The 17,936-nt window shown below is 43.3% G+C and overlaps 1 protein-coding gene across 2 annotated transcripts in view; it reads left to right on the top strand.

Moving 5' to 3' along the window:
• acox3 (acyl-CoA oxidase 3, pristanoyl) overlaps positions 1-17,936 on the top strand; it is a 77,533-nt gene that overhangs the window by 41,252 nt on the left and 18,345 nt on the right. For both annotated transcript variants that reach the window (XM_072376671.1, XM_072376672.1), the window contains exons 9-10: positions 9,603-9,699; positions 12,145-12,327. In XM_072376671.1, coding sequence (XP_072232772.1) covers positions 9,603-9,699; positions 12,145-12,327 — 280 coding nt within the window. The remainder of the gene's footprint in view (positions 1-9,602; positions 9,700-12,144; positions 12,328-17,936) is intronic.

Here is a 17,936-nt window from a genome sequence, read left to right as displayed (position 1 = left end):
GTTTGCAACAGATGTGCAGTCTTACTGTGTCCTGGACAGGTCCATTATGGACAACCTGTTTTTAATGAGGGATTTGTTTGACTTGTAAATTATATAGTTTTGATATCGGGGTTTTCTCACTGGACCAAGAAAAAGCATTCAACAGGGTGGATCATGGTTTTCTTTTTAGTACTTTAAGGGCTTTTGGTTTTGGTGGGGGGGGTTTGTCACTGCTGGGTTTGTTGTACACACATGCCTGCTGTTTGGTGAAGGTGGGTGGAGGACTGTGCTGTCCAATAAAGGTAAGGAGGGGGATTAGACAGGGCTGTCCTATCTCTGGACAGCTCTACTCTATAGCCATCGAAACCTTCCTTTGTAGACTAAGGTCCAAAATGCAAGGTATCTTGTTACCTGGTTTACCTCAGCGACCTCCACTGGTGTTATCAGCTTATGCTGATGACATAAATGTGTTTATTAGGGACCAGATGGACATAGACAACCTCACAGAAAGCCTCAACATATATCAGAAAGCTTCTTCTGCTAAAGTCAACTGGAACAAGAGTGACGCTTTACTTATCGGACACTGGACAGACAGACACCAAATTTACCTGGGGAAGACTCAGGATTTTAAGCATCTTTCTAGGGACTGAGGAATATGAGAGGAAGAACTGGGAGGGTGTTCTGGATAAGGTGTGTGCCAGACTAACCAAATGGAAATGGTTGCTCTTTCAGCTCTCCTACAGGGACCGGGTTCTCATTGCTAATAACTTGGTCACCTTGGCCCTTTGGCACAGGCTGACGGTCTTACCTCCACCAAGAGGCCTGATCGAGGACATTCAGAGGAAAATCTTTTTCTGGTCTGGGCAGCACCTGGACCCGGGCTGCTGTCCTGTATCTTCCCGTGCAGGAAGGGGGACAAGGACTTGTGGACATCATGTCTCGTGTTGCAGCAATTCGACTGCAAACCACCCAGAGGCTGCTCTACACCTTTGGTCTGCCATGGACGGACATTGTCTGTCTCCTGCTGAGGAAAGCTGGACGTCTAGGCTTTGACAGACACTTGTTCCTGATACAGCCTCAGGCTGTGGATTTAACTGGACTGACATCTTTCTACCGGTCGGTGCTCCAGGCCTGGCAGATTTTAACCTCTAATAGGAAGACTGGGACCACACCGGGGATGTGGCTCTTTGAAGAGCCACTCTTTGGAAACACCATCATCACCTCTCGTTCTGTCTTCTGCCAGCCTGAGAGTTTGACTGAGAGAGGCTGGATTGGTGAAACTTGGCCATCTATTGAAAACATCTGTCCCTCACCTGGCAGACCTGCTGTGCCTCAAGTCCACCAGAGTGCTGCTCAGGCTGGTGGAAGAGATCTGTGTTTCCCTGCCAACAGGCCTCAGGGCGTTTGCTGAAAACCGGACTCTATCTGACCAATGGGATGATGAGTGTAAGTACATTTTTCCCTCCCTGGCTGTCTCCAGCTGTGGGACAATGGCAGCCAAAGGAGAATGACCTGCTGAGTCTAGGACCCTCCGAGTCCACCGACTTTGAGACTCTGGGGAAGAAAGACATTTACTTCCTTTGCATTAAGGTTGTAAACTTAATCTTGCTGGCAGGGGTGAAGGTGTCGAAGTGGACTGAGGTTTTTGGCGTGAGAGCTTCCTCACGAAGGGCTGTTGGCGGTCCCTGTACAAACCTCCTGGCAACAAATGGACAGGAGACCTCCAGTGGAGGATTGTACACCACTGGAGGTCATAGTTACGAACAGGTATCTGGTGCACCTTGATCCAAACACGGGGGGACGCCTGTCCTTTCTGCTCCCAGTCAGAGACAGTTGTCCATCTTTTTGTCCAGTGTCCCAGATTAGAAACTCTGTTCAGACACCTTCAGAGGTGGATTAAGGGGTTTGGTCAGGTGTCTTCTTTTAGTCTTTTTATTTTTGGCCCACGGTATTGTGCCAAACAGAAGTCTGTACACCAACTGATCAATTTTGTTTCAGGGAAAGCAAAGTTGGCCATTTGGAAGACAAGAAAGAACAGGGTCAGAGGTCAGGGGTCAGAAGACGTGTTGGCCATGGTGACTGCACTGATGGTAGCTCGGCTCAAAATAGATTTCAGTTTTTATAAAATGACTGGAAAAACACAGGAGTTTGTAAATATAAGGAGAGTGAAGTATCCTGTGCTCTGTTTGAGAACACTCTCTGATCCTGAACTTTAAAAAAAAAAAAATTTTGTCTGGTTTTTATTTTTTAGTGTTTTTGTTTTGATTTTTTTAGCTTGGTTTTGAGTTGGTGAAAAAGAAATACTATAAATAGTACTGGATTTTGGAATAAAGGTTGTTTCAAAATAAAAAAAATATTTCTTTCTTGTTGCTGGTGCTAGAAGACCAGGTGGGGCAGGGTAGTATGTCATTAAGGTTTTTGTTTTCGTTAAAGAATAAAATAGCTAACAAAAAAGAACAAATATTTGATGAAAGTTCTGTGGCTGAGGCTGCTGGAGTTGGTGGTTCTGTGTCTGAGGTAGTTAGTTTCAGTGTTGGCGCTATGTGTGCGGCAGCTGGTGGGGAGTCAGGAACTTCTTTGTTGTTAAAGCAGGCCAGATAAAGGATAATATGGGACAGTCAGAATAGAATATGGAGGTTGGTACAGCGCAGGAATCTGAGTTGACAAGATCCACTGGTTGTCTTGGTGATAATGTAGCTGGTATTAAGTGTGACTCTGACTTAGACTGTGTTTCTGTTGTGGACAGTGTTTCTCAGAATGACAACTTGTATTTTTTAGAGAAGATAAATGATGGTCTGGATGAGATTTTAGGAAGATCTGTTGACATCAAAAGTTAATTCAGCAGTCACTACACTTCAAAAAGTTGCTTTAGAATTACTGAATGAAAAGAAGCCGTATTAAACAGTTAAACATATAGCAAATATAAGGAAAAGTTTAAAAGCAGCCAATTCTAAAATGGCAAAGAAAATATCTCATGGTTAGACAGCACCAAGTGTTTCATCTTTGCTGTTTCTGTCTGATTTCTCTCTGATCCGTCCCTCTCCTTATATGCAGGGTTTAAGGGTGGCCTCATAAATGGAAATAGGGGTGAAGATGCACAGAAAGGGCCCTAATAACAGAAATAACTATGCAAAAAAGACTAGAGGTAGCTTTGCCAACAAGAAACACAGCGATGGCTTAAATTAGATTGACTCTTCCAGAAAGCATGTAGCAGCTTCTCTGGACTAATGTACAGCAGAGTCTGAAGGGTTTGGTTCACAGCTCGTCTGAAGGTAGAGCATGCTATTAATACTTTAAGCAGCAATCTGGTGACTTTCAAGTCTTTATTGGGGGGGTAACAGATTTCATGTTCAGTGAATGATGATGGTACACTGATGATGATGGTCCTTCATTTCTAATTTAGTGATAGAATAGAACATAAAAATACTTTATTCAAATTTGTCCATTTTTTTTATAAATATTTACAATGATTTTATATTAGACAACAACAACTATACTACTACTACTACTACTACTACTACTAGTAGTAGTACTACTAGTATCATGACTAAATAAATATATTTGAGAAGAACATGTCAGCAGTCACTGTTAAAAAGCCTTATGGCTGTGGGGACACTGACTGCCACTCACTGCAGCTACTCCTCTGTCCTGCCAGGATGCTGTGGAGAGGATGTTAATTGTTCTCCAAAACAGAATGTAATTTCCTCCTCATCCGTTGCTCCACCACAGCACTGAGAGGGTCTAACCTTCTGCCTACAACAGAACTGGCCTTTTTGACCCGTTGGTCCAGACGCCTACAGTTTTTGTCTGTAGTGCAACTCCCCCAGCAGACAACAGCATAGAACACTACATTCTCAATGATAGTGTGATAAAACATGCATATCATATCACTACAGATATTGAACGACCTGAGCCGTCTAAGGAAGAATGGACAACTCTGGTCCCTCCTGTACACTGCTTCTATGTTGGCAGACCACTCCAGTTTATTATCCAGCACCACCCCCAGGTATTTGCAGGTCTGAACAGTCTCTGTCTCCCCTCAATGCAGACTGGTATGGAGTTCGATCTCCTGAAGTCCACCACCAGCTCTTTGGTTTTGGTAGTGTTCAGGAGCAAACAGTCCAGCCATAGAAGGACTCCCTGTACTCCTTCTCCTGTCCACCGCGCACACATGCCACAACAGCCGTATCATCAGAATACTTCTGTATGTGGCAGGACTCTGAGTTGTACCTGAAGTCTGATGTGTACAGGGTGAAAAGAAAAGGAGCCAAAACAGTACCCTGTGGAGCCCCAATACTGCATTCCAGTGTTCCAGACACACATCTCCCCATCCTGACATACTGTGATCTGGGAGTCAGATAGTCTATAATCCATGATGTCAGGGAGGGGGCCACAGCCATACCCAGAAGCTTGTCTTTCAGTATGGGAGGCCGTATGGTGTTGAAGTCAAAGGCACTGGAGAAGTCAAAGAACTTGGTTCTCACATATGAACCAGGCACATCCAAATAAGTAACCTGCAGCAACCTGCAATCTCATGCAACAAACAAGGAGTCTCTCCAAGGTCTTCATGATATGAGATGTCAAAGCCACCAGTCTGTAGTCATTCGGCTCCACCGGTTGCCCTAATTTGGGCACTGGTATGAGACAAGAAGTTTTCCACAGCACCGGGACTTTTTCCATCTGAAGGCTCATATTGAAGAGCCTCTGAAGAGGGACTGCTAGTTGTCAGACTCCATCTAGGTCTGCAGCCCTCCCTGACTGAAGTCTCCTGAGCTCAGCTCCAACCTCCTCTATAGTTAGACACTAAGGTTGTCGTGGAGGGATGGTGACAGGAGTGATGTTGCCACCAATTACAGAGATGGGGGTAGGGATGCAGGTGGACAGAGGAGGGCTAGTGGTGGGAGTTGCTGCAGAGGTGGAGGTGCTGCTGAGCTGAGGAGGCCAGGCGGTGGGGGCAGCCACAGATGTGAAGGTGCAGCTGGGCTCAGGAGGCCTGGTGGTGTAAGCTGCCGCAGAGGTGGATGTGCAGCTGGGCTCAGGAGGCCTGGTGGTGGAAGTTGCTGTAGAGGTGGAGGTGCAGCTGGGCTCAGGAGTCGTGGTGGAAGCTGCCGCAGAGGTGGATGTGCAGCTGGGCTCAGGAGGCCTGGTGGTGGAAGTTGCTGTAGAGGTGGAGGTGCAGCTGGGCTCAGGAGTCGTGGTGGAAGCTGCCAAAGAGGTGGAGGTGCAGCTGGACTCAGGATGCCTGATGGTGGAAGCTGCTGCAGAGGTGGAGGTGTAGCTTGGCTCAGGAGGCCTGGCGGTGGAAGCTGCCAAAAAGGTGGAGGTGCAGCTGGACTCAGGATGCCTGGTGGTGGAAGCTGCCGCAGAGGTAGAGGTGTAGCTTGACTCAGGAGGCCTGATGGTGGAAGCTGCCAAAAAAGTGGAGGTACAGCTGGACAGAAGAATCCTGTTGGTGAGAGTTGCTGCAGAGGTGGAGGTGCAGTCAGGTGGAGGAGTAGGTTTGGCGATGCGAGTTGCCATTGAGGTGGAAGTACAGCTGGGTAGTGGAAGCAGTATAGAGGAACCAGCTGTGGAGGTGGAGGGAGCAGCAGCAGAGGTGGAAAAAGCCACACTATCAAACCTATTGTAGTATTGGTTGAAAGTATTGGCTCTGTCCACATCACCTTCCACAGACTCACAGTTCTTCAGTTTTTATCCAGTGATCATCCTCATGCCCCTCCACACCTCCTTGGTGTTATTGTTATCCAGCTGTCTCTCTACCTTTTTCTTGTACTCCACCTTAGTTTGACGTAGTGTATTTTTAAGCTTCTGTTGTACATTCCTCCGCCTTTCTCCATCCCCATTCTGGAACCCCATCTCTTTCTGGTTCAGGAGTTCTTTGATGTCACTGGTGATCCATGGTTTATTATTTGGATCGCACCTTACGGTCCTCACTAGAATCACAGTGTCCCTACAGTAGTTAATGATGGTGCTGAACCCTCCTGTCCATGTCAATGTCCATTTCTTCTTCCTCCAGCAGTACAGCCCAGTCTGTGACATCAAAGCAGTTGCTCAATTCATCACACACCTCTGTTGACCACTTCCTGAAAGATCTGGTAGTAAAAGGAAGTCCTTGTACATGAGGTCCGTATTTGGGTTGTATATAGACCATGCTGTGATCAGATCTACCCAGTGGTGGAAGAGACACTCCCCTGTAAGCCTCCTTCACGTTTGCATAGAGCAGATCTGATGTCCTTTCTCCACGTGTTGGACAGTCCACATACTGTACAAAGCCAGTCAGGCAGGAGGATAGAGAGACGTGGTTGAAATCCCCTGTGATTGGAATGAATGCCTCAGGATGCTGGGTCTGTATCCTAGCAACAGTGTCATGGATGACGTCACACGCCATTGTAGGTGCCGCCCTCAGTGGAATGTAAACAACGATGACGACTGTATTTGGGAACTCTCTGGGTGCGTAGAACGCACAGAAACAAACTGACAGCAGTTCAGTGTCTGGACAGCATACTCTCTCCTTAACGGTCACATTGCAAGGGTTAACCCATCTCTGATTAAAAAAAAAAACAGGATAATACCCCCACCTTTCCGTTTACCGCTCGTACTCCGGTCACGATCCGCTTGTACGGCTGTGAAGCCGGGTATGTCCACACATGAGTATGTTGGTATGTTGTCATTCAGCCAGGACTCAGACAGACAGATCAAACTGCTCTCCTTATACAGCCGTTGGTTCCGAACAAGCACCTTTTGCTCATCACACTTGTTTGGTAGCAAGTTAGCGTTTCTCATAATCACAGAGGACAGAAAAGGCTTGTACCTCCACCTCCTGTTGTGTCTCTTTGCCTTTGGTTTGGCTCCAGCTCTGCATCCACGGTACAGCTTTTTTAGCTTGGTCGGAATTGGATTTTTAATTCCGTGTCTTATCCTTGACAGTGCCAACAGTCAAGGAACACAACAGCTCTTGTGTTCACTGCTTTACTGTTAGCAGTGGACACTGTCAAAAAAAAATTGCATATAATTATATAAACGATGAAAAAAAAACGAGATCTATACAGACTTGCTGCCGATAAGGCTGGCGCATAGCAACCGAATATTGTGTGTGATTAATGTGTTTGTGCATGTGTATTTTGCAAGGAATTTTACCTTTTTCAACATCCCGATTCTTATTGTTGTAGTTTATGCTTGAAATTGATTGTTTCTTTTATGTGTTTAAATAAATGTGTTTTCAAAGGGAGGGAGAAAGGGGAGGAACTCAAAACATAAGCAAGCATTTGCTCACTTCACACATAAGAATTCAAAACAAACTTGAAGGCGTGGGATGGAGGGGGGTTTGCTGCATATGTGCATGTCAATAGGTGCATGTGTGTCCATAAGCCCGGAGAGTCGAGTTGTCTAGGACACAATCAGTGCCTCAGTTCAAAGGATGTCATAGCGATAACACAGCAGGTTGCCGTGGAGAAGTCCTTGATCGGGTCCCAGACGGAGACAACAATCAACAGGTGTCTGTGAAGGAAGGGAAGGAGGAAAAGGAATTCAGAGCGTCTCACAGCAGCGATCTCAAGAGATTTGTTACAGCCAAGGCCGGTGCCGCGGAGGGCCGCAATGCAGATTAGATTATGATTGTTTGGGTTATTGCATTTCAATGGAAACAATGTACTCTGTTAGCCCATTCTGATCACCAAATCGATCCATTCGCCTTTGCAAAGTCAAAAGCTTCTCCAAGATGTTTTCCATGTTGCCGTTAATGACCACAGTCTGAGCGCCAAGAGCTCTGCCCACTGCCAATCATGTCGTGCAGCTTAATGGGGCTTTCGACAGCTGTCTCCACCTTCCGAATTTTCCAATTCACCAGGGCAATGCCTAATCCAACCAGCAGATAGCCCGTTATCATGGTTCCGAATATGTAAAGATCCTCGACATCCTCAACGGAAAGAATCGCAAGGCACACTACCCTCCATGTCTCCCAGGAGCCCCTCATGTAACCAGCGAAAGATAAAGAAAGATTTAGATGTTCATTTAGGGGATTATATAGAGGTTATGAAAAATTGTGTGGGAGTGGTGGAAAAAATTGAAAGAAAGCTAAAGAAATGGGTACTGGCTTCTACCCCAGATGTCTTATAGGGGCTTATTACCCTTTTCCGCAAACGTTTAAACGGATTTCAGAAAATGTGGCTAAATTTCTGAAAATTCTAAACACAATCTAAAAAGAACTAACAACTTTTTCAAAACTGGTTTATAATGATATTTGAATGAGAATAATGGAATAGTGCTTAGAGTTTAGCTGTTTGGAGTAATTTTGTTGAGAAATGAGCTTTACTTTTTCAGTTTTTCGCCTTTTTCGTAGAAGACTTAACGTGCAATAGAGAGAAGAGTAACAGATGTTCTATTTACGCTTGGAGGCAGCAAATAATAAACTGATGGCCTCTTCCCAGCTGTAATAACCCAGATGTTCACAGAGATTAAAGCTAATTCTGGAGAATCCTGAAGCATTCGCCATTTTCGTCTGGTAATATCAAAACAACATCATAACATAACAAAGCGAAACGTGTGATCAGTATGAGGCTTCATCAGTTACACTGTAACACCCAGAGATACAGGAGGTCATTCCTTCCTTGCTGTCCACCAGAAAGCTAATATTGCATACTTCTTGGAGATGACATAATGCATAGATAGAAGGCTTGGTTAAAAATGACCTGAGGTGGAAGAGGCTAACAACAGCTGATTTCATCAGAAAGATGACAAAGTGCCAACAGAAATAAAGAACTTTAGGTTTAAAGCACAGACAATAGCAGGATGGAGAAATGATTATAATTCAGTTATTTTAGCACTGTATTTTCACTCTTCAATAAAGCATATATTTGTTGATTATGTTCTCACACCTCAGTAGCCCACACCTCAGATTGTTCCAGATTTATTTGAGAATGTCCCCAAAGAGCAACAACACAATACAGGGATCCGGAGTGTGGTCAAAAATCTGTGGAGGGTGACAAACCTTTTTTCCTTGGTTGCACCTGTTCATCTAACATATCTATCCCCCTCTACTATACTCGTAGCCCTCTTATAGAACCTTCTCGGTTACTCTGTATATATTAACTTCCACAACAACTTAGTTGACTCGTGCCATACCACATGGTTCTGTCCTTGGCCCCCTCATGGAACTCTTTGCCTGCTGAAGTCAGCCAAGGCCCCTCCAATGTCTCCAGTTGATTCAAAACGCTAGAGCTAGACTTGTTGCAGTCAGAAAAAGGAAAGAATACATCACAGCTCTATTGCACTTGCTCCTTGTTAGATTTCCTATTGAGTTTAAAATCTTACTGCTCACCTTAAAACCTTAGATACCCCGCCCCAACTTTAACATATACAATTTTGAGAAACGTACCCTGCCCGATGGACTGGGTCTTTGAAATTTAGCATAATCAAGTTGGGACGAAGTTTAGGAAGAAATACTCATTTATTCTGAGCTGGTTTATAGCAACTAAATACAGGATCAAGCTTTGGAAAGTACTTCAATAAAGAAGGCAAACCATAGTTGCAACGATTATTCTGCATTTCTGTAACCCATAAATGATGCCTCTGTCTTGTCAAAGATGATATTTCTTAATATCTTCTTTCTTTCTCTTTGCGAACAGGTTTGCATTATTCCACAATGTGAGAATCCCACGGGAGAGCCTGCTGAATCGGACAGGAGATGTTACTCCTGATGGTCGCTATGTGACACCATTTAAGGTTCATACAGATTATATTTGCCTCATTTTGCACCATAATTTTAAATATTGAAAGTAGTGTTGTCACCTCCAGTTTCAAGCAAGCAACTGTACATCACTTACTGAAAGAAATACCAAGCTAAGACCACGATGACCTCAACAATCGTAAGCCCATTTTCGACTCACTATTCATTTAAAAAAAGTCCTGGAAAAAGTTGTTTGTGTACTGGTTTCCCACTCTTTGAATTCATATAATATTCTTGATAAATTCCATTAGAACTTTCCTCAGCACAGAAGCTGCTTTGTTGAAGACATATATTCAACATTCTTTTGAACGTTAACTTGAGCTCTCATGCTATCTTAGTTCTTCTTGATCGTAGTACAACTTTCGGGTTCTGTAGACCACAACCTTGCTAAAACACTGTTTTTTAGGACCAGTTTTGAAATAGTTTACTTTTTACCTGTCAGAAAGAACTTTCTCTGGTTCAAATAGAAAACTTTATCATTTTCTGCTTCCATTTAATGTTGAGTCCCTCAGGGTTCCACTTTAGGTATCCTTTTTTTCTCTTTGTGTATGCTGTTTGTTCATTTGAAACAAATATTTCAAATCGTCTCAGCTAGTGGTTTTATCATTTGCCGTTATGCATTTGTAAACATGAAAGATAAGTCCTTTTGCGCACATTTAGGAGGTGATTGTTGATTCCACCATTTATGTATGAACAAGTGAAAAAATGCTCACTTGAGCAGAACTTGTAAGCCACAGTTCAGAACTGGACATTTAAATCTTCCCAGAGCGACCAGTGGATTTTGAGGATTGATTTATTTTGTGCTCAGTCAGCACATTTCCATGAAAACAGAAGCATTTGACAATTTCATTTTACATTTCTTAAGGCAACAGAAATGGGAATACATAAACTAAACACTGAAAATGTGTTGTTTAATTAAACCACCTTACATCCTTTTTAAGAGGACAGACGAGTACCTGAAGGTAACCTCTTACAAGAACATGCTGCTGACTCCAAAGATCCACGGTGAGCTCTGGATTCTGATCAGAAAGCTGCAGCATGGTCAGAACTGGGGGCTTTGTTCACATTTCACTCCTGTATCATCTGATTATTCGTGTCCATGACAAGGATGGACACTTTTAAAAGTCGCAACTATGAAACTATAGAGTGTCCGTATCTATAGAGTTTTGTCAAACTATTATGTGGCACCTGCCCCTTTCGGTACTGACTTTTAAATGCTCGGTTTTGTAGCATTGCTGTGTTTTTCAAAAAAGGACCATGTTAAGGAAAGAAGTTGTCTCCTATGCTGCACTTTGACATCTGTCCACAAACGGAATGCAGAGACAGTTTTTTCCAACCACAGTAAATTGCAAATTCTCTGCATTTCTATGCTGTTTTCTCTGCTGTCAGACAGCATGCACACACCTCTTGAGCTTTTTCAGCCTCCTCATGAAGATCTTTAAACGCAGTGGAAGCTACTAAACATTTGGAAAAACATTTATGAAAAAAAAAATCAAACCACCTTTTATTCATCAATATTATCTGAGGGAAAATAACACCATCAGTTTGGTACTTGGGCTGCATGGTGGTGTGGTGGTTAGGGTTCCTGGAGTTTGGATGTTCTCTCCGTGTATGCCTGGCTCCTCTCCGGGTACTCGGGCTTCCTCCCACCGTCCAAAAACATGCATGTTAGGTCGATTGGTGACTCTAAATTGTCCCTTGGAGTGAGTGTGCATGGTTGTGTGTCTCTGTGTGGCCCTGTGATGGACTGGCGACCTGTCCAGGGTGAACCCCGTCTCTCGCCCAATGGTCGCTGCGATAGGCTCCAAAAAAAATGGATGGATGGAGTGATTGATGTCGACAACAAAAGAAACCTGAGACAGTAAAGTACACTAACCTGTTAAACAAGCCACTGAACAATGAAAGGAACAATAACCTTCTGTCTGTCATATCAGCCTTAGTGAAAAAAGTTTATAGTTTCAGTAATTCTAATAAACACAAAAAAATCATGTTAAATACAGGCACTCACCTGCATAAACCGATCTTACAACAAGATCGACAGTTAGGCAGACAAGTTTAATAAATGTGTATTTCCATAGTGCCAAATAAACACAAGCAAACAAATTGTTCAAAATGACACCGGGAAACCAAACCGTTTCATTAATGTCATATTTGTAATTCTACATCCGTTCCTCTATTTGACAGCCATGGTTTAGATGAGAGACCGGTTGTCCACCAATCAGACGATCAGCAATTTCATGCTTGGTGTCTTCACTGTTGATGTGTAATATTTCAACTGATGTGGTCATCAGTGTGTGCATGTGTTTGAGAAAATCTGCTTATGACTTTATTGTTACACAACTCAGTTATTTTCAGGAATTTAGTGAAATATTTTTCTTTCATTGATTTTTCCAATAGTGTTTTCTGTATTTCTCATCATATGCTTCTATTCTCTCCTCCAGGATCCCAACAAGCGGTTTGGGGCATCTCTTGGTGCCCTGTCAGGTGGTAGGATATATATTAGCAGGATGGCCCTCATAAACCTCAAACTGGCTTTGACTGTAGCCATACGCTTCTCAGCCACTAGGAGACAGTTCGGACCCAAAGACACAGAAGAGATTCCAGTTTTGGAGTACCAGTTACAGGTAGGAATGAAGTCAAGGGATGACAAGATAGACAGGAAGATTTAACATTTAAGAAACATTTTATTGTCTTTAGCTCATACAGTCATGTAAATTATCAGAACATCATGAAAATGCATCTGGTCCTTACCTGAACTTCAACAACGACACATGGCATATAACACTGTCATATATTTGACAAAAAAATACAGAAGCAGTTTGTGAAGAACTGAGCACATAGGAATTCTCAGGGCATATACCTCTGTAAAAGCAGTAAAAGTTTGTAAAAGTTTTTTCAGTTTTCTGATCAGAAGTGTTGGGGACACCACCAGCTAAAGTCATTCATCTCTGGAGGAAAGTCGACGTTACTCTGAAAGTCCAGGGCTTCCTTCCTAGGTAGCCACACCCTCTCATCCACTCAGGAAAACCCCCTGACACTGTTTGTCCACTCTCTCTTTCTGCCAGACCTCTAAGGACAGAGGTCACACAGCTCCTTCTCCTGCAGGCGCTTCCAGTCCTGGAGGTGGGACAAAAAAAAGGCCTGCTAACCTCGGCTCAATTTGCTCTCACTGCCTATGGGATCAGAGCGGCCTGCATTTGGCCCCGGTCCCTCTCTGTCTCTCTCCTTTGCGGCACACAAAGCCTGCATGAACACCTCTCAGCTGGCCAAACCACGGCGAGTTTACGGCTGAGAATCCACTGAGAGATGACCCAGAGTTAACTGGAGTGCTAACTCCAACAGGATCAGAAAAACGACCACAAGATTGTTTCCAGCCCTTTTCCCTCAAGGACAGAAAATTTCCATGGACCGTGGTAACAACAGAACACACTGGGCATTTGCATTATCATCAGTGCCACACAGCAAAGCATAGAAAGTCCTTGTTCTTAAAGTGCATTATATAATCTTGTTTTTTTCTAAAATTTTGTTGTGGTAATGTTTAGAAAGGTTAATGTGAGTTGATGTTAGTTGTGATCTTGTATGCAAACTAACCATCCTCCTTTGTTTTAACCTGGCACCCTAAACGAGTCACACACTAATATTTGAAGTCTTTGTTAACCAGACCTGGACACCCAGACAGGGATTTGAACATCCATTTCTGTATAATTTACTGGCAAACATGCCTACACAGACACAAGAGCCCAGAGATCTCCAGTTAACTTGTGGGCTACACATTCCCCATTGTTGTGGCTTGTCTGGCTAACACATAACTTACTGAGCACACAGTCACAGCTGCCATCTTGTGCCCTCATCATCACTACCACGGCTGCCATTTTGTCTCCGTGTCCTTCCCTCTCCTTCAACACACACACACGCACACACACCCACACACACGCATGCACGCACACACACACTTTGTGGTCATTGTGTATGTTTTACCCTGAAAACTGCTGGTTGCTCAGATGGTTAGCCTTCATATTTGCTCTGTATGTGCCATATCTGTCCCAGATTGACACATATAGACCAACATGTTTTGAGACTGATACTGGGTTTTAGTTATTAGCTTCTGACTGAAGTCTGTGGTGCTCTGTAGGTAATAACTCTTGTTGATAACTTCACTGAATATTAATAACTGTCCCTCTACACTTATTCATGTTTGTTAATAATGCCATCCAGCTCCTGCTTGATCCCCAGTAGAAGCATTCAGGTGTGTGTTAACACAATGCCAGAGAGGAAAGACAATTTCAGATAGACGATTTTTGCTGCCCATCTGAGAAAGAGAAAGTTAATGACAGTCAATAACAGTGAAGGCAGTTGTCAATCTTCTCAGGGGTGGAATGTCCCAGCAAATTCACCCCAAGGTCAGGACATGCAAAAAAAAGTTTATGACTGAAACAAAAAAGACTGAACAAGTATGGCTTGTTTGGAAGGGTTGCAGGAGAAAACCTCTTCTCTCTAAAAAGAACATGGCAGCACAGCTTAGGTTTGCAAAGCTGCATCTGAACAAAGCACAAGACTTTCTTTTTGAGGGGGGTCAACAGCACAAGACCACCACAGTCAACTCTACTCGCTCCGTTTCTCTTCACTCTGTCATCTCAGACTTGTGTTAAGATTAGGAGTCCTGTCATTTGCAGAAATACCACAATGAGTTGACTTTGCAGCTGTGGAGTGTGTCAGCGATGGACAAGAGACTGTGCAGGGAACTGGTGGACTGCTTTGTTGTATGATGTGGGAAAATTCACATCCCCTTGAACATTAACAAGACAAAAGAGATTATTACATATTTTAGAAGACAAACACTGTTTCCCTCCTAGGAAAAGAGGTGTGGTGGTAGTGGAAAACTACATATACTTGGGTGTTCATTCAGACAAGTTCAGTTTATTCACTATAGACTGAACAGGAAAGGCAACACTGAGGCAGAACATGATCATGATCAGGAGCCAAACATAATGAACAACATTGGAAATCTTCTACATGACATAGTGATGAAACAAGTTTGTTTAGTCAGAGGGTTCTGTAGATTAATTGCAAAGATGACTAGTAGCACATCCCTGCCTACAGCAAAACTCTATATAGTGAGTGTTTATAATGAGTAAGCTCTTCTAACTTTTGTTTTGTTTCCTTATTTTTTTTACACTGCATCGATTTCATTTCCCTTTTGGGATTAATACAGGATCATTCAGTTCTTCAGTTCATTTCAAATAGTCCAGTGGCAATGTGCATGCATCTTTACATGCCAACTTTCATCAGTATTCAAAGTAAACATAAGAAACACACAAAAAATTTTATCAGACTCAGTGAATAATTCCTTAAATTCAATAATTAACCTTCTAATTCTGACTCAGTACCTAATAAAGAACCTCCTGATCCCTATAATCCCCATATAGACCAGTGAGCAGTGCTGATCAACATGTCATTGGGGTCATCAGGTGGGAACCTCCTTTCATCAGTGTTTTGTCGAGTTGGGCCCACGATACCTCCAGGAGGCCTGACAGTGATCACTGGTGTCCCAGAGTCACTCCCTGAATGCCAGCCGTCACTGCTCCTCACACCATAACAACCATCTTTTCTTCCACAACCACAAGCTACCCCAGCCTCTCACCAACTGCACACAAGTCATAGTGGGGTGGGGATACAAATCCTATTCAGGGGTAGAAATAGAAGAGGTAAAGATAAGAAGGAATGGGATTCAAACCCTAGTTCGGGAAGGGAGTAATGAAAGTATAGAGAGTGCTAGAGGTGGAGGCAAGACAACACATACTAGCAAATTCAGCAGACAAACCCACCTAAATAGTCCTACAGTCACTAAGAATTTCAGCAAATACAAGGCCATACAGGCCAACTCACCTAAGATGGCCATCTGGTTTCAAGAGGCTCACATGGGCCACAACCTCCACATAAATACATCCTGGATTTCTTCCTTGCTTCTCCCAAGACTGTCTAAGTGCTCCTGCTGGGCTCATAGCTATTATTGCTTCTTAAAATGGACTGTTCTTGTATACTGCTTTTCTAGTCTAGCTGAGCACTCAAAGCGCTGCTAACACTACATACCACATTCACACACACTCATACCCTTAAGTCTTAAGTCTAAAGTCTAAACATAACTATGTGTTTCTCTAACCATTCATACATCGACATCGGTGCATGAAGCCGGAGTCGACACACCAACCTTCTGATTGATTGGTGACTGGTCTTCCTCCTGAGTTACAGCCACCCCATTCTTCTAAAGGATTATTATCCTTACTGTCTCATCTGACATTTCCTTCACTATTTTCCTCACACACTTTATCCACTTACACCCAACTCCCTCGACAATGAGACGACATACTTTGTAACAAATTCTCTACATCCTACTTCCTTGGACAGATCCTAACTTTCCATTCTCGCTGCTCTGCTTCTGCCCCTAACTCTACATACCTAACTTTTTTCCTGTCATATGCTTCTACTACTAAGTCCTCTCAAGGAACAGTCAGTTCTATGAAATAGACTCATTCTACTCTTAGACCACAAGAGTATATCAGGCCTTACATTTGTAGAGGATATTTCCTGAGGAACAACGAGCATTCCTCCTAAACCTACCTGCATCTCCCAATCACAAGCATCCTCTAAGCTGCCTTGCCTCCCTATTGTCTAATTAACTTTCTCCCCCTCTTGAACAAACTGAATTGCCACTCTCTTCACCTTAGACCCTCCTAAATTTACCTGCCTTCATTTATCTTCAATACCTGCAGCTAAGCTTCTTAATACTTGGTTATGTTGCCACGTATACTGGCCTTGTGACAGACTAACCTTACAGCCTGACAAAATATGCCTTAGAGTTGCAGTACCTGAACATAATGAACATAACGGGTCTCCATTTACCCAGAGTTTTAGGTTCTGGGGAGTTGGCAATACATCATATGTTGCCCCTATCAAAAATCTAATACTCCTTTTCTCCATACTCCACAGATCTTTCCAACTAAGCTTTTTTTTCTCTACACCCTCCCAATTCAACCACTGTCCCTGCTTAGCCTGAGCCACTGCCTTTGCACCCCTTAACATTTCCTCCTGTCTACGAACCTGCTCAACAACTAGCCTTCTCTAGTTTTTGAGTCCTGCTCTACTCCAGACCGATTTGCCTGGGCCAAGCCCCAAGCCTCCCCGGACTATTTGAACATTACCCACAATCTCTGTATGTGTAAGAGTTGCTTCTGCCTCCTGAGCTGGCATTCTTGGATTCCATTTCCTCCCCTTGGTTGGGTTTGGAACCATCTTACTAACTACAACATCCTTACTCCCAGCTAACAGGAATTCTATCCTAACTTTAGTACATTTAAACTCCTCTACTAGACTAGATACTGGGAGCTGGAGTATGCCTTTCCCATACAGTGCCACAGTACTTAAACAGCTAGGAACACCTAGCCACTTCCTAATGTAAAAGCTAACTAATCTTTCCAGTTTTTTCTGCAACAGATAGTGGAATCTCATACACAGACAGTGACCACATCAACTAAAGAAACAATCCAAACAGCAGACACCACAGCTTCAACTTTCCTTGAAGCCCTGATTTATCTATTCTATCCTGTCCCTCAGCAACATCTTTTTTTTCTGAAACTGCACGGCCTGCTCTCCATCATTCAAGTCTGATACCACCTACTTACTGATGCCTGATACCACCGATACCACCCAAACTTTCTATCTCTTAATTTCCCTCTACTTATTGAGATACTTCTAGACTCAGTAGGTTTGATTTTCATACCAGCCCACTTTAGATTTTTATTAAGTCTATCAAGTATTCTCCATATATACATGGCACTGTTGTAGTCACCAACGTCATATCATCCATGTAGTCCCTAACTGGTGTAAGGCGCATGCCATCCTGATGTCTCTCTTCACCTACAACCCACTTGGAAGCTCTAATAATTATCTCCATCGCCGTTGTAAATGCTAATGGAGAAATCGTACATCCTGCCATAATGCCTATTTCTAGCCTCTGCCAACCTGTTGTGAAACCTGCTGCGCTTCGGCACAGTCTAATATCCTGGAAATATTCTCTTACTAGGTTAACAACTACTACAGGCACTATAAAATTATCAAACGCTTTCCAAATAAGGCTATGTGGCACTGAACCAAATGCATTTGCTAGATCCAGAAATATAACATGCAAGTCTTTTTTCTCAATCTTGGCTGGATCTGATGCCAAATCATGTGCTCT

The sequence above is a fragment of the Leuresthes tenuis genome, unplaced genomic scaffold, assembly GCF_036924035.1.
Source record: "Leuresthes tenuis unplaced genomic scaffold, fLeuTen1.0.hap1 SCAF_22, whole genome shotgun sequence".
In the NCBI taxonomy this organism is placed as follows: Eukaryota; Metazoa; Chordata; class Actinopteri; order Atheriniformes; family Atherinopsidae; genus Leuresthes; species Leuresthes tenuis.
Note: the sequence above shows the minus strand (reverse complement) of the source record. Positions and strands in the feature narration are given on the sequence as shown.